Source organism: Delphinus delphis, chromosome 3, assembly GCF_949987515.2.
Source record: "Delphinus delphis chromosome 3, mDelDel1.2, whole genome shotgun sequence".
NCBI lineage: Eukaryota > Metazoa > Chordata > Mammalia > Artiodactyla > Delphinidae > Delphinus > Delphinus delphis.
The window spans coordinates 144,502,469-144,528,804 of record NC_082685.1 but is presented as its reverse complement, the minus strand read 5'-3'; the positions used below and the strand labels follow the sequence as shown (position 1 = coordinate 144,528,804).

Here is a 26,336-nt window from a genome sequence, read left to right as displayed (position 1 = left end):
GCCAACTTCTGTACCTGGAAGTCTGGCCCTAAGACCCTGCTGTCTTAATCACTGTACCACGAGAACTTCTTAAATATAGGTGATGGTCAAAGGAGACAGCAGCAGCCTCCAAAGAGTAGCTTTGGGTAGCTTTTGAGTAGCTCCGAGAAGATTCTCTGTGGCCTGAGTCAGAGTAACAGAAATCAGTGGTGGAATCTTACCCCAAACTAAAGCAAAATGATCGATACATTTGGTGCACAATCTCTGGACCGCTTTTCCAGTTCATTAATATGCCCTTGTGATTTCTGAATCTCAGGCTCCAGAAGCAGGTCTTGCTGCCACCCTGATTTTTACTTCTATAGTTGCTGCCCTGTTGGTGCAGGGAGAAGGCTGGTGTCCCTGGCTGGGGAGGGCAAGTAAAGGAAAATGACACGGTCTTGGAACAGACATCGGATTCCGGGAGGTGGGACTTGGAGTTAGGGAACAAGGTCACCAATCTGTGAGCATCCTCTAGAGAGAGAGGAAATGAGTCTTACACAGACACATATATGCAGAGCATTATTTTTACATAAAAGAGGGTGTTCTTGCAATTAGTAAAAAGCAAATGCATTTCAGAATATTAGATTCTGACTCTTCATACTTTGTCATCCTGAATTTTCTCATGTAGGAAATGCTATAAAAATATTATCACAGATTTTTTTAATGAAAAAGGAGCTTTTTCATACTTGAAAACTTTAGAAAGCATTCGTCTAGAGCAGTGGTCTCTAAACTCTTGAGAATTAGCTCTCTTTTCACAAAAAATGTTTTGAGCACTCTCCATAAATATGTATTTATTATAAACTATGTACAATAGTATTAAATATTATGTAATATTATATTCATAAAAATAGAAAACAAAAAAGATTGTTTTTAAAAGCAGAGAAATTTTAATTTTTTCCCCACATCCTTATGTCATCTTGCATACCTACAGGGGTACACGCACTCCACTTTGGAGACCAGAGTGGATTCTGGGAAGAGTAAAGGAGTCATTTTTTTCTTTAGGGATGATTTTAAAGTTGAATGAGCTGTTTTAAATCGAGATCCTAGTTCAGTTTACTTTAGTCCATTGGTTACCAGCTCAGCTTTTTCATTAGAAGGACCGCAGTGCAGGGCATGGTGAAGGGGAGACAGGGAACTATATAATCAATTAGCTGCTGAGTTGAGAGGAAAAGGGTTCCTCTTGGGGATTCACAGCCAGCACTGGACCCCTGGGGCTGGGGTGTGGATCTGAGGGGGCAGCCTTGCAAAGCCTCAGAGCAACTTTAGGATTTGTTTTCTGTTTAGGAGCCCAGAAGCAATGTTGCTGATTTGGGGGTGGTTTTCAATAGCTCATCCAGTTTCACTTTTCTCCCTCCTGTGGACCCAGGGAAGCGTCTAAATGTGGTTCCTGCACTCCTTATTGACACGCTCCCAAGGGCCCAAATGGTTGTGGAAAGTAATCTATTTGATAAAAAGACTCTCGGTTTCCTACTTTGGTGTCTTGGCCTGATTCCCTGGCAGAGTTTTCCGTCGCTGCTGCCTTCTCAAGACCTATGAAGACTCCCTGTTACCTAGCAGATCAAGTCCAGCTTCCTCAACTTGGCACCCAAGACTCCATTTTCTCCATCCAATTCATACGTTATGTGTCTTTCAACTTAAACCTCCCTTCAGGCAGACTGGTCTTCTTACAGCCTTCCCTAATACTACAGTACCCCCCGACCCCACCCCACCGGTGCACGTGTGCACGAGTGTGCTCGTGCGTGCACGCGCGCGCACACACACACACACACACACACACACGCTTATTCTGTCTCTATGGCCTCAGGCTGTTTACTCCAAGTGGAAACCCGTTCTCGTTCTTCTCCATCAGCCAAAACACTACCTACTCTTCAGAAAGGAGATGAGTCCCACTTCCTGTATAAAGGCTTTACTAACTCACTGTTTCTCCAAATGTGGTCCTCAGACAGCCTACATCAGTATCACCTAAGATAGTTGTTATAAATCTGAATCCTTGGTTCTCACCTTAGAACTTGTGAACCGTAACTATGGGAGGCCCAGGAATCTGCATTTTGACAGGGTGCTTATGACGCGCCATGCAAGTTGAGGACCACTGTCATCTGGTAACTTGAGATGCAGCCCTCTCTTTCACCACAGAGTCCAGTTTTCTTTTCAGTTGAGACCTACAGAACAGGCATCTCCGAGTGTTCTACAAAGACTTCTCAGCTTCTGGGTCACTTTTAGGACTCTTCCAGAGAAACTGTGTTCCCATTGCTGCAATTCACTAAGGACCTGCACATCTGGAACATATGAGGGCTGCAGGCATCAAATGCAAGTCCTTTCAAATTATCTCTGTTGCCACTGACTGCACCCATACTGTGAAAGCGGGCTCCAAGGGCCAAACGGAGAGCAAACTGAGGGCTGAGGTGTGAGCGGAGCATCAGAGGTACAGTGCGCCTCCCCACAGTGGCAGGGGTGAATATGTTTTTCAGACCCTGGGGGCTGCCAAGAGGAGAGCTGAAGCAGCCATGGCAGTCCTCAGTAGGGTGGAGGAGAACCCCTATGTGTTCTCTGCTGGCTTTTCTCTTTTCTCCAGAGTTTCCCTTTCCCATCAGGGATCACTAGACATGAGCTAGGCTAGAAGATGAGGAGATAGTTCTGTAAACTGAATACTCCTAAGTCTCCCTCTGTTAACTGGACTAATAGTTCAAGTAAGTGCCCGGAATACCAGCTTCATCTTGGATTGAAAAAAAAATCCCCAGATGGAAGTAATTGTATTCATAAGCCCTTTGACTTTATAGAATGCCTTTTCCAGAAAGCTCGAATGAAGCAAAGCAGTCTGTGGCATAGCCTAGTTCATTCCTGGACTATCTCCATGTGTTTGGTAAAAGGGCAGCTTCTATAATTTTGTTGTCATTTTGCATTTGGAGGATGGAGAAGCGTTGTGGATTGAAAAGGTCACATGGCATTAGCAGTGGACTGGGAATGTGATACTCAGCTTCCACTCCTGACTCCATCAGTGATTTCCAAACCGAGTCCGTAGACGAATGCCAGGATGGCTGCATAAGAAGCATTTGTGGAGTTAATTCAACATATAGAGTCTTGGACACTATTCCTCTAGAGATTCCAACTCAGTACGTCTGGAGTGAGGGTCAGGATGGGGGGAGCCAGGAACCTGTATTCTTCACAAGCATTCCAGATGATTCTACTGCACTGCCAATCTGGGGAACCAATACTAAAGGCCAGATGACAACCACAATGCCCTCCTTCCCCCTCCCAGGAATGTCTTTGACTGAAAAACCTTTTTAATGTTTCTCATCTTGCCATCCACCCTCAAACTTCCCCAGGTCTCCCAGCTCAGGCCAAGAAACATGCCGAGTCTGCCAAGAACACACTGCTGACCTGGAAGGGAAACACGACCTCAGACAAGGAGAGAAAGGAAATCCTGGAAACTCTGGTCATGCTCTACTACACTCTGGGGGTGGCCTGGCTCCTACAGAGTTGATATCCTTCCCTTCCCAGCGGGGTCTGGAGATCAGGGCCAGGGGCCACGCATGCCACATGGGTCGTCTCGCACAGGGTAAGAGGTGAAACCGAGGCCTCGTAGCTCCATTCTGGCATCCAGGTCTTCCACAAGCCTCTGCTGTCCATCTAGAAAGTACGAATGTTCCTCCTGTGTCTAGTCATATGAGCTCTGAGTTAAGCCATGGGAGGGTTGTCACTGGGGACACATCCCCTGGCCAGCTGAAAGCTTTTGGAGCCTGTCCCGCTCCTCAGAGCACTCAAGACAGTGTTAGCAATGAGGACGCAGGTGATAGCGGTGGTGGCCATGTAGGAAGACAGAAAATGAATGGTAATTTAAAGCACTGTTTGTCAAAGTAGGCTGCACGTTGTAATCCCCTGGGGGAGCTTTCAGAATGATTGCTATTTGGGTCCCACCGCAGAGAGTTTGATTTAGTAGGCCTGGGGAGCATCTGTTCATGGAGATTTTTAAAAGCCCCAGGTGATTGTAACATACAGCCCCAAACCTCTGATTTAATGTACACATGATCATTTTAGTTTTTCTGAAATGCCGTTGAGAACACTGCCCATGAAACCAGAGGCCAAGCAAAATAGACAAAAGAAAGAGTTCTCCATATTTCCGGAGGGGAGCTGTTATATATGCCTCTCCTCAAAAAGCTTGTGATTTTGACAGCTCCTTTTGGTACCATCTCCACTTGAAAACTGTTCAGGGTCTTTCATGTTCATGAATAATCATAAGCCCTCTCTGAGCCCATGTGTCCCCAGTCTCTCCTCTCTACACATCCCCCTCTCTACTTTTTTGGTTCTGATGCTCAGCTTGCAAAATCTGATACGTTTCCTTCCTCTCTTATGCCCTCAGTAGAGGGCTATTGAAAATGTGGGATAGAAGGATATTTGGGAATTAAGGGGATTTTCTTTCCTGCTATTTGCCTCTCGCCCAAAACCTGCTTTGCTTGGACTTTCTAAATGACCCAGAAAGTCCCTTTCAGCAGATTTAGTTCCTCTCTTTTACAGAAACCCACTTGGGAAAAATGAATAATTGTTGTCATGCAGTAGATGCCTCTAAGGAAATCCAGCGTAATTTACGGTTTCCGTTCACTCCAAATGCTCACCACCCATCCTAGCCCTGGACTGCAGCAATACCACAGGACACCCAGGGCCCTGTTCCTTTTCTGAAGAATGCTCCCTTCTTGACAGCATATATAGATGGAAAATAGAGAACACAGGGAAGGGTGCATTTTCAGATACTGCTTCGTTTTCCCAAGGGCCCCTTTTGTTTGCTTACCCACTGCTGCCCCTAATCAGCGTGGGGGGTTTGTGTACCTGGCATTCTCCTTGACTGTTTCACTGGCAGAGAGGCTTATTTCAACCTGCAGAAGTCAGAGAGAAACATGGAGGAGCTGAAAAAATCATATAAGGGAGGTGCTTCTGGATTACAGGCCTCAGAGAAAGACCTAACAATTGCTTTGGGCAGGTAAGATCTGGGCTTAGACAAGCTTGGACTTTTATGGCTAAGGCCTGGAATTACATGATTGTCTTGTACTCTCTATATAAAGGGAGAAAAATATCCAGAGCCAAAGACCCAGAGGCTCAAACGATAGTAAAAGAGGCTCGTATTTGCCAAACGCATACATCATGGTCTAAGCTTCGTGTGCTCTGTCCCATTTAATCCTTACAGCCACCACTGAGGTAGTTAGTGCAATAATTATGTCATTAGAGAGAGGGCAAAGAAACTGAGCTGAGGTTAAACAAACTATCCAAGGTGAAGCTTTTTTTTTTAATATATAAATTTTATTTATTTATTTTTGGCTGCGTTGGGTCTTCATTGCTGCGCACGGGCTTTCTCTAGTTGCGGCGAGCGGGGGCTATGCTTCGTTGCGGTGCACGGGCTTCTCATTGCGGTGGCTTCTCTTGTTGTGGAGCACGGGCTCTAGGCACGCGGGCTTCAGTAGTTGTGGCATGTGGGCTCAGTAGTTGTGGCTCGTGGGCTCTAGAGCGCAGGCTCAGTAGTTGTGGTGCATGGGCTTAGTTGCTCTGCGGCATGTGGGATTTTCCCGGACCAGGGATTGAACCCGTGTCCCCTGCATTGGCAGGCAGATTCTTAACCACTGCGCCACCGGGGAAGCCCCAAGGTGATAAGCTTTAAGTGTTGGATCTGAACTTGATCTGAACTTACAGACTGTTAGCCCTTCCTTGTGCCACCTCTCATACTTACGGTAAAATTCCTTTATTTTCTGAATTGCCACCTACTTTTGTCATCAAGTATGACAACTTAAAAGACGAGGAAGGAACAGTTAATGAAGACAGTTTATTGGAGGTCCGTGAGTTATACATAGCACGTGCATTTTAAGGGAAAGTTGTGTTCCATATGGAAACAAAGTTCATGAAATTTGTTCAAGCCAGAATGAGACTTAACTGTTTCACAGTTGAGTTAGGGATCCTCTGAGAATCAGAATATTTAGATACGAGAGTGGGCCCATCAGATTATCAGAAGAAAAAAAAAGAATAATAAAAGGTTTATTATCCCCTAGAGTTTTCAAATATCTTCACATACTTAAAAGCAATCTGTTTCCAAAACTGTAAGCACTTGGCATGGTAGGGTAGGTGACGGAATGGTAAGGAAATGACATGAGTCATGCCTGCCTCCTCTAAAAAGCCATGAATCTAGAAGTCAAATGGGAAATGGCAGGGAGATGTCCGAACGTCCAGAGTTAAATATGGAATTAAGTCCATAGGCCCATAAATTAGAGTCTAGTGAATGTCTACTGCTGTCACACGGGGCAGTGACTAAGGTTTTTGTGCTTATGTGAAAGATAGCCTTGTTCCTCTTTCAGAATAAATTTGAGTGCATATTTCATTCGTCCATTCCACACTGTTGACCTGTTTTGTACATGCACTGTTCTGAGTGTTGGAACGTTTACTAAAGTATAACTACATCCTAGACACTGTCCTAAGTGCTTTACATAATTTATTTCACTCAGTCTTATACCACAAGCATATGAGGTAGGTATTTTTCTGTTTAATTTACAGATAAGAACATTAAGGCATGGAAAAATTAAGTAGTTCAGGGTGACAGAACTAATAGGTAGGAGAGCCAGCACTGTGTCGTCTGAATCCCTAGCTCACCTTCTATGACACACTGAGTTATGTCTGATACCCACCAAATACCTAGGAAGGGCAAATCCTTTTTCCCATTTGAAGGGTGGGGAAAATGAGGCCAGATTGCTCAGGCAGGTCAGACAGCTTGGCTGATTATCTCCCTACAAGCTCTCGATGAAAGGCATTCTCATTCTATAACTTGTGCTCTTATGGTCAAGGGAAAGAGTGGTCTGATTGACAAAAAAAAGTTTTTGTGTGTGTGAAGAATTATCAGATAACATGCCTTATATATTCTTTTGACTGAAAATTCTCATCTTCAGGGGAGGGAGAAACCTTCCAGCTTCAAATGAATTGTAACTATTGCAGAATGCTTTATATAAAATAATTTTATACACACACTTATATTTTTAATTCAACTTGGGAATACAAAGATGGGGGCATGGGGTAAGAGAGAAGAAATATTGATTGTGTATCTACTATATGTTAGGCAATTTTACATATTATTTTAAATCTAATCTTCATAACAACCTTGTAATTTAGGTATTCTTAACCTTCTTTTATTTGGAAGGAAATAAAGACTCCTGGAGTTTGCCCATAAAGCTAATAACTGAGAAGCAGCTTTGAACTACTCATGTTCTTCTCTTTGTGTCTTGCTAACTCTAGAAAGAGAAACCTAAATGAATGCTTTTTTATTATCATTAAAAAATTATATTCCCCATTTGTTTTGGAAATTTGAAAGAACAGATATACATGAAGAAAATAAAAGTCAATTGTAATGTCACCACCCAGACATAACTGCTATGAACATTTCAGTTATTTCTCTCTCTCTTTCTATATATATATATATATATATTTAAATATAAATATATGTGTATATACACACATATATAAACACACAAATATATACATGTCAGGATTATATGTATATATTTAACATCTTTATTGGAGTATAATTGCCTTACAATGGTGTGTTAGTTTCTGCTTGACAACAAACTGAATCACCTATACATATACATATATCCCATATCTCCTCCCTCTTGTGTCTGCCTCCCACCCTCCCTATCGCACCCCTCTAGGTGGTCACAAAGCACCGAGCTGATCTCCCTGTGCCATGTGGCTGCTTCCCACCAGCTATCCATTTTTACATTTGGTAGTATATATAAGTCCATGCCACTCTCTCACTTCGTTCCAGCTTACCCGTCGCCCTCCCTGTGTCCTCAAGTCCATTCTCTATGTCTGTGCCTTTATTCCTGTCCTGCTCCTACGTCCTTCAGAACAATTTTTTTTTGATTCCATATGTATGTGTTAGCATACATTATTTGTTTTTCTCTTTCTGACTTACTTCACTCTGTATGACAGACTCTAGGTCCATCCACCTCACTACAAATAACTCAATTTCGCTTCTTTTTATGGCTGCATAATATTCCATTGTATATATGTGCCACATCTTCTTTATGCATTCATCTGTTGATGGACACTTAGGTTGCTTCCATGTCCTGGCTATTGTAAATAGAGCTGCAATGAACACTGTGGTACATGACTCTCTTTTTTTTGAAATTTTGATTTTGATTTTATTTTTTTATACAGCAGGCTCTTATTAGTTATCCATTGTATACATGTTAGTGTATATATGTCCATCCCAATCTCCCAATTCATCACACCGCCACCACCACCCTGCCACTTTCCCCCTTGGTGTCCATACGTTTGCTCTCTACATCTGTGTCTCAATTTCTGCCCTGCAAACCAATTTATCTGTATCATTGTCCTAGGTTCCATATATATGCATTAATATATGATATTTGTTTTTCTCTTTCTGGCTTACTTCACTCTGTATGACAGTCAAGAGATCCATCCACGTTTCTACAAATGACCCAATTTCGTTCCTTTTTATGGCTGAGTAATATTCCATTGTATATGTGTACCACATCTTCTTTATCCATTTGTCTGTTGATGGACATTTAGGTTGCTTCCATGACCTGGCTATTGTAAATAGTGCTGCAATGAATATTGGGGTGCATGTGTCTTTTTGAATTATGGTTTTCTCTGGGTATATGCCCAGTAGTGGGATTGCTGGGTCATATGGTAATTCTATTTTTAGTTTCTTAAGGAACCTCCATACTGTTCTCCATAGTGGCTGTGTCAAATTTGCATTCCCACCAACAGTGCAAGAGGGTTCCCATTTCTCCACACCCTCTCCAGCATTTGTTGTTTGTAGATTTTCTAATGATGCCCATTCTGACTGGTGTGAGGTGATACCTCATTGTAGTTTTGATTTGCATTTCTCTAATACTTACTGATGTTGAGCAGCTTTTCATGTGCTTCCTGGCCATCTGTATGTCTTCTTTAGAGAAATGTCTATTTAGGTCTTCTGCCCATTTTTGGACTGGGTTGTTTGTTTTTTTTAATATTGAGCTGCATGAGCTATTTATATATTTTGGAGATTAATCCTCTGTCCGTTGATTCATTTGCAAATATTTTCTCCCATTCTGAGGCTTGTCTTTTTGTCTTGTTTGTAGTTTCCTTTGCTTTGCAAAAGCTTTTAAGTTTCATTAGGTCCCATTTGTTTATTTTTGTTTTTACTTCCATTACTCTAGGAGGTGGATCAAAAAAGATCTTCCTGTGATTTATGTCAAAGAGTGTCCTTCCTATGTTTTCCTCTAAGAGTTTTATAGTGACCTGTCTTACATTTAGGTCTGGAATCCATTTTGAGTTTATTTTTGTGTATGGTATTAGGGAGTGTTCTAATTTCATTCTTTTACATGTAGCTGTCCAGTTTTCCCAGCACCGCTTATTGAAGAGACTGTCTTTTCTCCACTGTATATCCTTGCCTCCTTTGTCATACATTAGTTGAACATAGGTGTGTGTGTTTATCTCTGGGCTTTCTATCCTGTTCCATTGATCTATCCTGTTCCACTGTTTTTGTGCCAGTACCATATTGTCTTGATTACTGTAGATTTGTAGTATAGTCTGAAGTCAGGGAGTCTGATTCCTCCAGCTCTGTTTTTCTTTCTTATGACTGCTTTGGCTATTTGAGGTCTTTTGTGTTTCCATGCAAATTGTGAAATTTTTTGTTCTAGTTCTGTGAAAAATGCCATTGATAGTTTGATAGGGATTGCATTGAATCTGGAGATTGCTTTGGGTAGTATAGACAGTTTCACAATGTTGATTCTTCCAATCCAAGAACATGGTATATCTCTCCATCTGTTTGTATCATCTTTAATTTCTATCGTCAGTGTCTTATAGTTTTCTTCATACAGGTCTTCTGTCTCCTTAGGTAGGTTTATTCCTAGGTATTTCATTCTTTTTGTTGCAATGGTAAATGGGAGTGTTTCCTTAATTTCTCTTTCAGATTTGTCATCATTAGTGTATAGGAATGCAAGAGATTTCTGTGCATTAATTTTGTATCCTGCAACTTTACCAAATTCATTGATTAGCTCTAGTAGTTTTCTGGTAGCATCTTTAGGATTCTCTATGTATGGTGTCATGTCATCTGCAAACAGTGACAGCTTTACTTCTTCTTTTCCGATTTGGATTCCTTTCATTTATCTTCTCTGATTGGTGTGGCTAAAACTTCCAAAACTATGTTGAATAATAGTGGTGAGAATGGACACCCTTGTTTTGTTCCTGATCCTAGAGGAAATGGTTTCAGCTTTTCAACATAGAGAATGATGTTGGCTCTGAGTTTCTCATATATGGCCTTTATCATGTTGAGGGACGTTCCCTCTATGCCTACTTTCTGCAGGGTTTTTTATCATAAATGGGTGTTGAATTTTGTCAAAAGCTTTTTCTGCATCTAATGAGATGGTCATATGATTTTTCTCCTTCAATTTGTTTTTGTCTCCTTCAATCAATGGTTTATCACATTGATTGATTTGCATATATTGAAGAATCCTTCCATTCCTGGGATAAACCCCACTTGATCATGTCGTATGATCCTTTTAATGTGCTGTTGGATTTTGTTTGCTAGTATTTTGTTGAGGATTTTCGTATCTATGTTCGTCAGTGATATTGGCCTGTAGTTTTCTTTCTTTGTGACATCTTTGTCTGGTTTTGGTATCAGGGTGATGGTGGCCTTGTAGAATGAGTTTGGGAGTGTTCTTCCCTCTGCTATAATTTGGAAGAGTTTTAGAAGGATAGGTGTTAGCTTTTCTCTAAATGTTTGATAGAATTCACCTGTGAAGCCATCTGGTCCTGGGTTTTTGTTTGTTGGAAGATTTTTAATCACAGTCTCAATTTCAGTGCTTGTGATTGGTCTGTTTATATTTTCTATTTATTCCTGGTTCAGTCTTGGAAGGTTGTGCTTTCTAAGAATTTGTCCATTTCTTCCAGGTTGTCCATTTTATTGGCATATAGTTGCTTGTAGTAATCTCTCATGATCCTTTGTATTTCTGCAGTGTCCATGTTACTTCTTCTTTTTCATTTCTAATTCTATTGATTTGAGTCTTCTCCCTTTTTTTCTTGATGAGTCTGGCTAATGGTTTATCAATATTGTTTATCAATATCTTCTCAAAGAACCAGCTTTTAGTTTTATTGATCTTTGCTATTGTTTGCTTCATTTCCTTTTCATTTATTTCTGATCTGATATTTGTGATTTCTTTCCTTCTGCTAATGTTGGTTTTTTTTGTTCTTCCTCTGATTGCTCTAAGTATAAGGATAGGTTGTTTATCTGAGATGTTTCTTGTTCTTGAAGTAGGATTGTATTGCTATAAACTTCCCTCTTAGAACTGCTTTTGCTCCATCCCATACATTTTGGGTCGTTGTGTTTTCTTTGTCATTTGTTTCTAGGTATTTTTTGATCTCCTCTTTGGTTTCTTCAGTGATCTCTTGGTTATTAAGTAGTATATTGTTTAGCCTCCATGTGTTTGTATTTTTTACAGATTTTTTTCCTGTAATTGATATCTAGTCTCATAGCATTGTGGTCGGAAAAGATACTTGATATGATTTCAATTTTCTTAAAGTTACCAGGGCTTGATTTGTGACCCAAGATGTGATCTATCCTGGAGAATGTTCAATGAGCACTTGAGAAGAAAGTGTATTCTGTTGTTTTTGGATGGAATGTCCTATAAACATCAATTAAGTCCATCTTGTTTAATATATCATTTAAAGCTTGTGTTTCCTTATTTATTTTCATTTGGATCATCTGTCCATTGGTGAATGTGGGGTGTTAAAGTCTCCTACTATGATTGTGTTACTGTTGATTTCCCCTTTTATGGCTGTTAGCATTTGCCTTATATATTGAGGTGCTCCTATGTTGGGTGCATAAATATTTACAATCGTTATATCTTCTTCTTGGATTGATCCCTTGATCATTATGTAGTGTCCTTCTTTGTCTCTTGTAATAGTGTTTATTTTAAAGTCTATTTTGTCTGATATGAGAATTGCTACTCCAGGTTTCCTTTTTTTTTTTTTTTTTTTGGCTATACGCGGGCCTCTCACTGCTGTGGCCTCTTCCGTCACGGAGCACAGGCTCCGGATGTGTAGGCTCAGCGGCCACGGCTCACGGGCCCAACCACTCCGCGGCATGTGGGATCTTCCCAGACCGGGGCACGAACCCGTGGCCCCTGCATCGGCAGGCGGACTCTCAACCACTGCGCCACCAGGGAAGCCCTCCAGGTTTCCTTTGATTTCCATTTGCATGGAATATCTTTTTCTATCCCCTCACTTTCAGTCTGCATGTGTCCCTAGGTCTGAAGTGGGTCTCTTGTAGACAGCATATATATGGGTCTTGTTTTTGTATCCATTCAGCCAGTCTGTGTATTTTGGTGGGAGCATTTAATCCATTTACATTTAAGGTAATTATTGATTTGTATGTTCTTATTACCATTTTCTTAATTGTTTAGGGTTTGTTCTTTGTTATTGTAGGTCTTTTCCTTCTCTTGTGTTTCCTGCCTAGGGAAGTTCCTTTAGCCTTTGTTGTAAAGCTGGTGTGGTGGTGCTGAATTCTCTTAGCTTTTGCTTGTCTGTAAAGGTTTTAATTTCTCCATCAAATATGAATTAGATCCTTGCTGGGTAGAGTAATCTTGGTTGTAGGTTTTTCCCTTTTATCACTCTAAATATGTCCTGCCACTCCCTTCTGGCTTGCAGAGTTTCTGCTGAAAGATCAGCTGTTAACCTTATAGGGATTCCCTTGTATGTTATTTGTCGTTTATCCCTTGCTGCTTTTCATATTTTTTCTTTGTATTTAATTTTTGATAGTTTGATTAATATGTGTCTTGGCATGTTTCTCCTTGGATTTATCCTGTATGGGACTCTCTGTGCTTCCTGGACTTGATTGACTGTTTCCTTTCCCATATTAGGGAAATTTTCAACTATCATCTCTTCAAATAATTTCTCAGTATCTTTGTTTTTCTCTTCTTCTTCTGGGACCCCTATAATTCGAATGTTGGTGTGTTTAATGTTGTCCCAGAGGTCTCTAAGACTGTCCTCAATTATTTTCATTCTTTTTTCTTTATTCTGCTCTGCAGTAGTTATTTCCACTATTTTATCTTCCAGGTCACTTATCATTCTTCTGCCTCAGTTATTCTGCTATTGATTCCTTCTAGAGAATATTTAATTTCATTTATTGTGTTGTTCATCATTGTTTGTTTGCTCTTTATTTCTTCTAGGTCCTTGTTAAACGTTTTTTGTATTTTCTCCATTCTATTTTCACGATTTTGCATCATCTTTAGTATCATTGCTCTGAATTATTTTTCAGGTAGACTATTTCCTCTTCATTTGTTTGGTCTGTTGGGTTTTTCCCTTGCTCCTTCATCTGCTGTGTGTTTCTCTGTCTTCTCATTTTGCTCAACTTATTGTGTTTGGGATCTCCTTTTTGCAGGCTGCAGGATCGTAGTTCCTGTTGTTTTTGGTGTCTGTCCCCAGTGGCTAAGGTTGGTTCAGTGGGTTGTGTAGGCTTCCTGGTGGAGGGGACTGGTTCCTGTGTTCTCGTGGATGAGGCTGGATCTTGTCTTTCTGTTGGGCAGGACCATGTCCGGTGGTGTGTTTCGGGGTGTCTGTGACCTTATTATGATTTTAGGCAGCCTCTCTGCTAATGGGTGGGGTTGTTTTCGTGTCTTGCTAGTTCTTTGGCATAGGGTGTCCAGCACTGTAGCTTGCTGGTTGTTGAGTGGAGGTGGGTCTTAGCATTGAGAAGGAGATCTCTGGGAGAGCTTTTGCCATTTGATTTTATGTGGAGCCAGGAGGTCTTTGGTGGACCAATGTCCTGAACATGGCTCTCCCACCTCAGAGGCACAGGCCTGACACCCGGCTGGTGCACCAAGACCCTGTCAGTCACACAGCTCAGAGGAAAAGGGAGAAGAAAAGAAAGAAGAAATAAAATAAAAAGAAAGTTGTTAAAATAAAAAATTTAAAAAATGTTACAAATAAAAAAAACCTAAAAATAATTTTAAAAAAAGAAGAAAGAAAGAGAGCAACCAAACCAAAAAACAAATCCACCAATGATAACAAGCGCTAAAAACTATACTAAAAAAAACCCCCCAAAAACGGACAGACAGAACCCTAGGACAAATGGTAAAAGCAAAGCTATCCAAACAAAATCACACAAAGAAGCATACCTATACACACTCACAAAAAGGGAAAAAGGAAAAAAAAAATGTATCTACATTTAAAAATAGAAAGGAAGAGAGCAACCAAATCAATAAACATATCTACCAATGATAATAAACTCTAAATAGTAAACTAAGATAAACATAAATGCAGAAACCAGTCAGTCGCATACAGCAAACCCCAAGTCTACAGTTGCTCCCAAAGTCCACTGTGTCAATTTGGGATGATTCATTGTCTATTGAGGTATTCCACAGATGCAGGTACCTCAGGTTGACTGTGGAGATTTAATCCGCTGCTCCTGAGGCTGCTGGGAGGGATTTCCCTTTCTCTTCTGTGTTCACACAGCTCCCGGGGCTCAGCTTTGGATTTGGACCTGCCTCTGCATATAGGTCGCCTGAGGGCATCTGTTTCCACCCAGACAGGTCGGGGTTAAAGGAGCAGCTGATTCGGGGGCTCTGACTCACTCAGGCGGTGGGGAGGGAGGGGTTAGGGAGGGGTACGGATGCGGGGCGAGCCTGCGGCGGCAGAGGCCAGTGTGACATTGCACCAGCCTGAGGCGCGCTGTGTGTTCTCCCGGGGAAGTTGTCCCTGGATCACGGGACCCTGGCAGTGGCGGGCTGCACAGGCTCCCCGGAAGGGGAGTGTGGAGAGTGACCTGTGCTTGCACACAGGCTTCTTGGTGGCGGCACCAGCAGCCTTAGCGTCTCATGCCCGTCTCTGGGGTCCACGCTTTTAGCCGCGGCTCGCGCCCGTCTCTGGACTCATTTAAGCGGCGCTCGGAATCCCCTCTCCTCACGTACCCCAAAACAATGGTCTCTTGCCTCTTTTGGCAGGTCCAGACTTTTTCCTGGACTCCCTTCCAGCTAGCTGTGGCACACTAGCCCCATTCAGGCTGTGTTCACGCAACCAACCCAGTTCTCTCCCTGGGATCCGACAGAAGCCCGAGCCTCGGCTCCCAGCCCCCGCCCGCCCCGGCGGGTCAGCAGACAAGCCTCTCGGACTGGTGAGTGCTGGTTGGCACCGATCCTCTGTGCGGTAATCTCCCCGCTTTGCTCTCCGCACCCCTGTGGCTGCGCTCTCCTCCGCGGCTCCGAAGCTTCCCCACTCCGCCACCCGCAGTCTCCGCCCGCGAAGGGGCTTCTAGTGTGTGGAAACCTTTCCTCCTTCACAGCTCCCTCCCAGAGGTACAGGTCCCATCCCTACTCTTTTGTCTCTGTTTCTTTTTTTTTCTTTTGCCCTACCCAGGTACGTGGGGAATTTCTTGTCTTGGGAGGTCTGAGGTCTTCTGCCAGCATTCAGTAGGTGTTCTGCAGGAGTTGTTCCATATGTAGATGTATTTCTGATGTATTTGTGGGGAGGACGGTGATCTCCACGTGTTACTCCTCTGCCATCTTGAAGGTCTTACCAGATTTATATTTTAAGTATAGTTTTATAACTGTAGTTTGAACTTAGCACATTAAATTTTTTCTCCACATTAGTCTAGAAAGGAAACAGGATTAGTGTCTGAAGTATCTTGTTGTATGGTGTGCCATGATTTACCATCCCCCTTTGGTGGGGGATTTACACTGTTTTCTCTATCCTCTCTCATTTTTAACTGAGGAGGAATAAACTAAACTAAATCAAACAAAGGAAAACCTCTGCTTTGGCCTAAAAGAGAGGCAGCCAGAGGTAATAAAATTTTATTTTGATTTTCGAAAGTGTTTGTTTATGGGTAAATTATCGCATGTTATGAACTGCCATAAGCCATTTTTTCCCTTTGCTTTTTAATAAAATTAGACTATAGCATAATATATTAATGGGTTTGATGAATGGTAGTCAGTGGAATCTGGTGGGTAAAATGCAGGTTAGTAGGAGTTTGTTTACAACAAGGCTAGGTTTTGAGCCAGCCACTCACATGATTGGCCTATGAAGACCAAATCGTTTAGTTCTTAGAATCGGTTCCTTGTGCATCTGCAAAGCAAGTGGCCTCTCTGTGACTTTCCATTCTTGTCCCTTTTCTTATAGAGCCTCCTTGGCCAACCGCAGGTTAAACCTAGCTCTGGCATACTTTGAAAAGGCAGTTGACAATGTTATTGCTGCTAAGGGTGATAGGACATCAGATCTGGTTGGTCTTTGCGAGGAAATTGCTCAGATCGAGCAGCTGAGGAGGAACCATGACCAGGCCATCCAGTACCTGCAGCAGGTAGGTGGGTTGGCTGAAGCCCCGGCCAGGTGGGCTTGTTTGGCAGGTGGGCTTGTTTGGCCCCAGGCCCAGTTCCCAGGGCCAGGGACGCTTGGGCTTCTCAGAACAGGGGATGGGATTGATTTTCCTCCAGATCCACACAAGAGACCTTCCTCAACTTTAAATGACCTGGACAGAGAAAAACGACTCACAGTGGGCCTATCTGCTGTGTGACCTGATTTAAGACAGCATTTCCCCTACCAGGCTTCCCTCACCTCTATCTGTACTGGGAAGAGGGAGCTGAGAAAGTCTACTCCAGGGAAAAAAGCCATAGGGGCAACTGAACTTAAGTCTTTAGCAAATGCAAAGGACTTTTTTTTTTTTTTTTTTTTTTTTTGTGGTACACGGGCTTCTCACTGTTGTGGCCTCTCCCATTGCGGAGCACAGGCTCCGGACACGCAGGCTCAGCGGCCATGGCTCACGGGCCCAGCCGCTCCGCGGCATGTGGGATCTTCCCGGACCGGGGCACGAACCCGTGTCCCCTGCATTGGCAGGCAGACTCTCAACCACTGTGCCAGCAGGGAAGCCCACAAAGGACTTTTTAAATGAAAATTTATGATATTTCGGTGCAATGCCGTCATTTGTCCTTTAAACTAGTCTAGCTGGTTGTATCTTAAAGTTTATGGTTAAACCACCATAAGTGTGTTTTGCTTGTACGTAAGTAATTTGACAAATGCAGAGCCTGTGTGTTCCCTGCGCCACCAGGGAACCCTAGACTTTTTTTTGATACTGAACCTTTGAGAGGCTGAGCTAAAGTTATGACTTTATTTTTGCTATGAAATATAATAAAAGTAATCATAGCTAACATTTACTGAGAATTTACCATGTGAAGGGTACTGTGCCCAGTGTTTTACATGCACCATCTCATTTAATCTTTCCCAAACCCTAATCAATGGAAACTAAATATTCCTTCTACATATGAAGGTAAAATTACTTGCTCAAGGCTCACAGCTAGGAAGTAGCAGAGCTGGGACTCAAACTCATCTCTCACATAACTCTATGATTATATACATATCAGCTTTCAGTCAACTAACAATTCTATGAGAGCTACTATAAAATCCCAGTGAAACCCTGTCATTTGGGTACTTACCTTGTCGTGATTTTCTCTATTCCAGGCCTATTCTATCTGTGTTTCTTTGTTCACTGAAGTCAGCCCCCAAGCTGCAGAGGCGAGCACGTTACTAACCAAGGCTTATGCCATGTCTGAAGAGGCCCAACACAGGGGTAAGTAGAAGAGGTGGTTTTGCAGATATTAACATTTCCTGGTCACAAGAGGGAAGCACATTGGCAAATGGAATGGTCTATCTATCAATATGGACAGATTATAAGTAGCTGTTCGTGTCTGTGATGGAAAGATAAGACTGGATACCATTTTGTAGGAAGTCCTTTATGCATGAATTTAGGCACAATCATATCTCCTCAAATTAGTTGGAACATCAAAACCAGTAAGATTGGCGGGCTTCCCTGGTGGTGCAGTGGTTGAGAGTCCGCCTGCCGATGCAGGGGACGCGGGTTCGTGCCCCGGTCCGGGAAGATCCCACATGCCGCGGAGCGCCTGGGCCCGTGAGCCATGGCCGCTGGGCCTGCGCGTCCGGAGCCTGTGCTCTGCAACAGGAGAGGCCACAACAGTGAGAGGCCCGCGTACCGCAAAAAAAAAAAAAAAAAAACCAGTAAGATCAACTGATTTCCATTTCCTTTATTCCCTTAGAGTCTCAGCAAAACTCACCTGCATAAAGAGTAGAAATCCTACATGCTATGAATGTGACCTGAGGTGTCTCAGTTAGTGAGGAGATCCAGTGATAAAAGAGAAAAACATTGGCTCCTCTCCTCACCTTCCTCCACTCTCAACCTCCTGGACTCTTCCTCTGGCTTATAAGAGAGAATGTTTGTAGCAGCTAGAATTTTCTTGATTTCTATTCAAAAGTGAGGTACTGGGGATTCTAGAGGAAAGCCAAGTCATGAACTCATCCAACAGTAGTCCTTCCTTAGGCAGAGTCATCCTTTTCAAAGTGGGTAGCTTTGAGACGCAAAGTGGGTAGCTTTGAGACGCAAAGGAACTGGTAAGGGAGGACACTGTCCCATGCTCACCTGGCTTGATCCACTTAATGGACACTAATGTATTCAGTGGTTTATCAGGAGGAGTTTGGGATTTGTAAAGAATGTAACTTAAATATTTTTTAAATGTTGATTTTCTCTGCTTATAAAAGTAATCCATTTTGGTGGACATTATTTTCCAGTCATATATGAGAAAAAGAGAGAGAGAGGAAAAGTGTGTGTGTGTGTGTGTGTGTGTGTGTATGTGTGTGTGTGGGGGGGGAGGGAAGGAGGGAGGATATTATAGGGAAAGTTTTGTGTCCTACTTTTTTCCACTCTTGTATTTCCCCATGTTATTAAATAAACTTTTGTTTTTTAGTTTTCAGAAGTTACTTGGACATTTTGAATATTGTTTACTTTAGCATGAATGTTAATTGAAGCTTCTTATTCTGTGTTTTCTTGCTAATCATCTTGCTCATTTAAAAAATGTCCCTGTGTATACTCACAGTATTTGTGCTCCATCTATATATTTGATTTTTAAAAAATTGGTGGGAATGTAAATTGATACAACCACTATGGAGAACAGTATGGAGGTTCCTTAAAAAGCTAAAAATAGAACTACCATATGACCCAGCAATCCCACTAGTGGGCATACGCCCTGAGAAAAGCATAATTCAAAAAGAGTCATGTACGACAATGTTCATTGCAGGTCTATTTACAATAGCCAGGGCATGGAACCAACTTACATGTCCACAGACAGATGAATGGATAAAGAAGATGTGGCACATATATGCAGTGGAATATTAGCCATAAAAAGAAATGAAATTGAGTTATTTGTAGTGAGGTGGATGGACCTAGAATCTGTCATACAAAGTGAAGTAAGTCAAAGAGAAAAACAAATACCATATGCTAACACATATATATGGAATCTAAAAAAATTCCATGAATGAATTTTTGGATTCATTCTGATGAACCTAGTGTCAGGGCAGGAATAAAGATGTAGACATAGAGAGTGCACTGAAGGACATGGCGGGGAGGGGGAAGCTGGAGCAAAGTGAGAATAGCATCGACACATATACACTACCAAATGTAAAACAGTTAGCTAGTGGGAAGCAGCAGCATAGCACAGGGAGATCAGCTCGGTGCTTTGCTATACCTAGAGAGGTGGGATGGGGAGTGTGGGAGGGAGGCTCAGCGGGGAGGGGATGTGGGGTTGTATGTGTGCATGTGGCTGATTCACTTTGTTGTGTGACAGAGACTTACACAGTATTGTGAAGCAATTACACTCCAATAAAGATCTATTACAAAAAATACAAAAAAAATTAGTTATGGTTATTAAGAAATTTAATCTATTTGTGAATATGTAAAATTTGTTTTTTATGAGAAAAAGTTTATGATTATAGAGATAGGAGATTCCAAGGCCACCTTATTCTTTTCTTGGATACTAATTTTTAACTTTAAGGAAAATCTGGATTGTCACCTCCTAGCATCCACTGAATTCCAGATGGATTAATATTTTTTACATCAAAACTAAAAAATATATAAATTAGCCAGAAGAAAGTACAGTACTGGAATGAAGTTGTACTGAAGTTAAAAATTGGAGGAAAGAACTCTCTGAGCACAAAAGATATACCAGAAAAGAAGAGATTGATAGGTTTAATTATAAAAAGACCTAAGACTTGTGCCTGTCATGAAATACCATAAATAAAATAAAAAACAAACTCAACCAAGATGAACAGATAACCCAAATAGACCCTAATTATTAAAAAAAAAAAAAAAAAAAGGATTTGTAGTTAACTTTCTGAGAAGGAAATCTCCAAGCCCAGATGATTTCACTGGGTAATTCTACTTAACATTTAAAGAAGAAATAACACCCATCCTACATAATCTTCATAAAATTGAGGAAGAGGGATTACTTCCCAACTCATCTTATGAGGCCAGCATCACCCTGATAACAAAATCAGGCAAAGACACTGGAAGAAAAGACAAAACCAAAACAAAAAAACCAACTATAGACCAATACCTTTCATGCACATAGATGTAAAAAATCCTCAACAAAATATATAGCAATATATAAAAAAAGAATAATACACCATGATCAAGTGAGGTTTTTTCCTTGAGAATGTCAGGCTGGTTCAGTATTCAAACCTGAATCTTGCCAATTGATGCAGAAAAAGCATGTGACGGAATTTAACATCCTTTCATGATGGAAGGGGAACTTCCTCAATCTGACAAAAGGCCTGTACAAAAAACCTACAGCTAACATCATGTTTAACGGTAAGAGTGAATGCGTTCCTTAAGAACAAGGGGAAGATGTTCACTCGCTACTCTTACTCAACATAGTACTGGAAGTCTTAGCCAGTGTAATAGGCAAGAAAAAGACATACAGCTTAGAAGAAATAAAATGGTCTCTATTTGTAGATAACTTGACTGGCCAAGGAATCTAGAATTCCGGGGAATCTACAAATCTCCTAGATCTAGTAAGTGAGTTTAAGCTTCGCAAGGTCATAGGGTACAAGATCAACACACAAAAACCAGTCATATTTCTATAATAGCAAGGTACAACTGGAAACCAAAATTTTTAAAGATATCATTTACAATAGTCCCCTCCTCCCAAGTGAAACACTTAGGTATAAATCTAACAAAATATATACAGGATCTATGTCCTGAAAACTACAAAATCCTGACCAAAGAGGTCAGAGATGACCTAAATAAATGGAGACACACTGTGTTCTTGGATTGGAAGACTCAATATAGTAAAGAGGTCAGTTCTTCCCAAATCAGTCAATGGATTTAATGCAATTATGATCAAAATCCCAGCAGCAATTTTTGTAAATATAGACAAGCCAACTCTAAAATTTATATGGAAAAGCAAAGAAACCAAGAAGCTAAAGCAATTTTTAAAAATAATACAGTTGGAGAGAATCACACCACTTGATTTTAAGACTTCCTCTAAAGCAACAATTAGCAAGAGTGGTATTGGTGAAGAGATAGACAGAAGTCAGAATCACTGGAACACAAGGAGAGTCTAGAAATAGACTTAATTAATTAATGGCCAATTAATTTTTGACAAAGGTGCAAAAGCAATTCAATGTGTAAATGATAGTCTTTTCAGCAGATAGTATTGGAACAATTGGTATCCACCCGCCAAAAAACCCCCCAAAACACTCTCATATTGTACATAAACATTAACTCAAAATGAATCATTGTCCTAAATGTAAGAGCTAAAATTTACATTTACTTTACAATAATCAAGAAATAATATATAACAGCAAAGATGCCAATTTTCTTCTATCAAATTGTCAGCATTTTAAAAAGGGTAACATTTGTGATTGATGAGAACAATTTGATTACAAACTCCCTGAAGGGCAATTTGGCAGGATGTCACACATCTTACAGCTATATATATTTTAAAACTGTAATGAGATCAAGCTTTCCCCCATCCTATGTAAAAATTTTAAAAATTTGAAAATATCTAGCTTTTGCCAGACAGTGGGTAAACAGGTCTGCTCATTCGTAGCTGGTGGGAGTGCTAATGTAAACTGATATGAAATTGGGGGACCAATTTGATATATCTAGTAAAATTGAAAAGGAAACATGTATAAGGATGTTCACTGTGGCAGTATTTGTAATTGTGAAAAATTAGAAACAACCTTATCAATAAATGAAAGGAAAATTTGGTATATTAACTAGATCGAATTTTGTAATGTTTAAAAGGGCTAGATTTGGGGAGTTCCTGCTGGCCTAGTGGTTAGGATTCCGGGCTTTACTGCCATGGCCCGGGTTCAATCCCTGGTCGGGGAACTGAGATCTCGCAAGCCATGCAGCGTGGCTAAAATAAAATAAAATAAAAGGACCAGACTTTTTAAATAAAGAGAAGGTTAATTTTAAAAAACAGCATTAAGGAAAAAATAACTTGCATTTTTAGGACACAGAAAATACTACTGTTTATAGTTACATGTATGTAAACATGAAAAATGAACTGCAGAGTAAGTAGAACTGCATCAAAGTGTACATCAAAATGTAAACAGAGGCAGAGACTTCTGGCTGTGGCTTTGTAAAGAGGTCTGTATACACTCTCAACATACACAGCAAACGTACACACACAGACACAAACTAAATAAAATGATCAAAAACACCCATTTCAGGGTACTGGAAATAGATAAGCAACAAACAGATTGCAAATCATTCTCAAAAAACTGTTAGAGCTTTAGATAAAGAGAGAGTCTTTCTGGCATCTTGCGTGGGGCTACCCCTATCCATCCACTGCCCCAGCTTAGTCCTTGAGAATAGCAATTTTATCAGCATGGAGCTAGCCAAGAGCACCAGCAGCTTTGCTGGCAGAGGAGGCTGCTGACTCAGTTTAGAGCAAGGGGCAAAAACCTACGGATTTATCAGATAATAGCGGCCAACTTAGTAGGAAATGAATTGGGGATCGTGTGATATTTGTTAGCCTGAATTTGCTGTAGTGGTTGGTGTCAGTCTCAGGCCAGTCATAAATTTTAACCAGAGGAACCTTGAAATGAGAGAGCCATAGAAAGGCTAGATGAGCTTTCCAACATCCCTGGCCGACTGGGAAACCACATACACATGCAGGGGACACTGGAGAGTCCAGCAGAAAGTAACAAGCAAAGGAGACTTGAAATGTGGCAGAGCTTTAAATGTACCCCCCAGTCTACATACAGGTCACTCAACAGAGGATGAAAGACATAGAGTCTGGAGGCATTTGAGCGCAACCTCTTCCCAAGTCAGTGGGTCAACACGAAGCTATGCAGACACAGGGGTCACCCCCAGGAATCCAGACTAAACGTTAAAATAAGTGTTAAAACCTGAGCAAAGACTTTCAGTTTCTGGTCCAGTATGTAGGAACTTGGAAATGGTCTCTCCATCCTAACAACAAGAAAAAGCTGAACAGACTGAAAAATCAGTAACTCTTCTTAGATCTGTCAGAGAAGTGAGGCCACAGGGCAGACTGATGCCCCTGAAATTGGAGACACGGGTGAATACAGGTAATCACAATTTACCAGAACAGATACCCATCTTCACAGGAACCAGTACTGGGGTAGGAAAACCTGAACTGTAGGTGATGAATTTATGGAAGCTCAGTGTGCACAAGTCTGAGAGTTAAAACTTCTAAGGGTACTCAGTCACAGGGGAGCCCCTACACTTTAGTGTTTTACCTCCAGGAACTTGACCAGGTTCTCAAAGTGAATACTGGAGAAAAATCCCCCCTTGCTTGCAGCAGGGAGAGGGGGAAAGTCACCATTTAAAAATATACCAGAACATTCTGCCTAACAAGGCCTATCCTCAGGAGAAACTCTTTTTTACCAGACCCTAACGGGTTTTTTTCAGAGCCTAACCAGCCTGAGAAAATGGAAGTATCCAGCTCCAGCCTCCTCCATCCTGTCCCACCTGAGGAAGAGGGCGACTGAAGAGCACCTGTGTTCACAGTGCAGAGGTGTAGGCCCACCAAAAGACTGAGACCTCGTCATAGGATTATACAACATTGCCCTTCCCCCAGCACCTTACTACCACATTACTAAAGACCTATTTAGAGCAGTTCCTTTTACCCAATACATCATGCCCAGCTACCAAGAAAAAACTACAGGGCATACTAAAAGGCAAAGACCACAATTTGAAGAGACAGGGCAGGCAAGCATCAGAGCCATACTCAGATATGGCAGGGATGCTGGAATTTTCAGACTGGGAATTTAAAACAACTATGTGTTATCCAAGGGCAGGAGATAGATTTCCCAGCTCAAGAAAACAGAGAGAGAACTCACCCTTCCTCTGCCTTTTTGGGGGTTGTTGTTGTTCTGTCTAGGCCCTCAATGGATTGGGTGATGTCAACGCATATTGGTGAGGGTGGATCTTCTTTACTCAGTCTACTGATTCAGATGCTAATGTCTCCGGGAGACACCCTCACAGACACCCTCAGAAATAATGTTTTACCAGCTGTTTGGGCATCTGTTAGCCCAGTCAAGTTGACACAAAAGTAACCATCGCAAATACACTCCTTGTCAACTTGATACCTGTATGCATCTCCTTAAACATAATCTCCAAATAAAGACAATAACAAGGTCGTAATTCCACCTGACATGATACAACTATCCTGGGTACAACTGAAAACGCATGAATCCCTTCCCCCAGAAGAGGAGGTAAAGGCCTTCAAGGATGTTTACTCATCTTCTGGTATCCCATAACCTGAAAGCTATGCTGTAAAATTAATGGTCCTTAAATGCTGATATAAAGTTAATACATCTTATGTAACATGATGAAATAAACTAGCAAAGAAAGCAAAGATATTTGCTTAATATACACACACACACACACACACACACAAACATATTTATAAAATAAGGAGGAAATGCTCATTACAATTATAGTCCTCATTTCTGTAACTGGTTATGTGGTCTTAGCTGGTATTTATAACTACCCTTTTCTGCTACCCATTCTATTTTCCTCTTGTTTTATTAGTAATGGTTCTTTACCTGGTGGGGTGGTCCAAACCTTCATTCCTGAACTAATCTGGCCTGGACTGGGATGTTGTAGTTTTCCATTGACCTTAATCACAGGACATAGTAATACTAAGAGAAGCCCTAAGGGATCTCCTGTATTCCAGACATACTCTTCTTTACCTCCATTGTGGAATACTACTCCAGTTCTTCTTAGTGGTCAGGATCAATCACCCCATTCAGCACAGTAACTCCTTTCCTTGTCTGTTGACTCAAAAGGCATGAGGAACCCCAAATGGCCAGGTAGCAGTCTTAACTTCCAGTTCAATGGAATCATTGTTGTATCTCCTGGTGGAAGCACTCCTCCCTCTGGAACTAAGACCTCTAGGCCAGCAGAGCATAAAGTTATGGGAACAGGAAGAAAAATTTTGCTAGTGGGTCACTAGGGGTTATAGTGGCACTACTCGTAGTTCCACCCCTTGATCCCTAGACCTGTGAATCCTGGCTACTGGAGAAACAGTACCATATACTGGATGCTGATTCAGAGAATATACAGCGTTCTGGAGAAGCTTGACCCCGCCTTGCAAAGTATTGCCACCTAGCTGACACCGTAACTGAGTCTTCAAAAGGCATTCCACTGTTCCATGAAGACAGCTACTTTAGGATGGTGGGTAACCATCCTAAAGTGGTGAATTCCATGAGCCTGGGCCCACTGCCACACTTTGCTGTGAAGTGAGCTCCTTGGTCTGAAGCAGTATTGTGTGGAATACCATGATGGTGAATAAGGTATCCTATAAGTCCACAGATGGTGGTTTTGGCAGAAGCGTTGCATGCAGGAAATACAAATCTGCATCCAGTGTAGATACCTGCAGGGGCAGGACAAAACACTGCCCCTTCCATGATGGAAGTAGTCCAATGTAACCAACCTGCTACTAGGTAGATAGCTGATCACCTGGGGAATGCTGCCATACTGTGTTGGTCTCTGTGCTGGCAGATTGGACACTCAACAGTGGCCATAACCAGGCTGGCCTTGGTGAGTGGGAGTCCAAGTTGTTGAGCCCACTCCTGGTACCAAAATCTGTGTTAGAGTTCTCCAGAAAAACATAACCAACAGTATATATATAGAGAGATATAAAAGAGGAGCTTTGGGCTTCCCTGGTGGCGCAGTGGTTGAGAGTCCGCCTGCCGATGCAGGGGACACGGGTTTGTGCCCCAGTCTGGGAAGATCCCACATGCCGCGGAGCGGCTGGGCCCGTGAGCCATGGCCACTGAGCCTGCGCGTCCGGAGCCTGTGCTCCGCAATGGGAGAGGCCACAACAGTGAGAGGCCCACGTACCGCAAAAAAAAAAAAAAAAGAGAGAAGAGCTTTATTATAGAAATTGGCTCATATGTGGTTATGGAGAATGAGAAGTACCACAATCTGATGTCTGCAAGCTGAAGAACAAGGAATGCTGGTGGTGTAATTT

The 26,336-nt window shown here is 41.8% G+C and overlaps 1 protein-coding gene across 1 annotated transcript in view; it reads left to right on the top strand.

Annotated features, from left to right (window-relative positions):
• The window catches only part of TTC23L (tetratricopeptide repeat domain 23 like), a 30,791-nt gene extending 12,573 nt beyond the window's left edge, over positions 1–18,218 (top strand). The window contains exons 4-8 of the mRNA XM_060007078.1: positions 3,342–3,498; positions 4,865–4,990; positions 16,165–16,342; positions 17,497–17,605; positions 18,090–18,218. Of these exons, the coding sequence (XP_059863061.1) occupies positions 3,342–3,498; positions 4,865–4,990; positions 16,165–16,342; positions 17,497–17,605; positions 18,090–18,115 (596 nt within the window). The 3' untranslated portion in view covers positions 18,116–18,218. The remainder of the gene's footprint in view (positions 1–3,341; positions 3,499–4,864; positions 4,991–16,164; positions 16,343–17,496; positions 17,606–18,089) is intronic.
• The last annotated feature ends 8,118 nt before the right edge of the window (positions 18,219–26,336 follow it).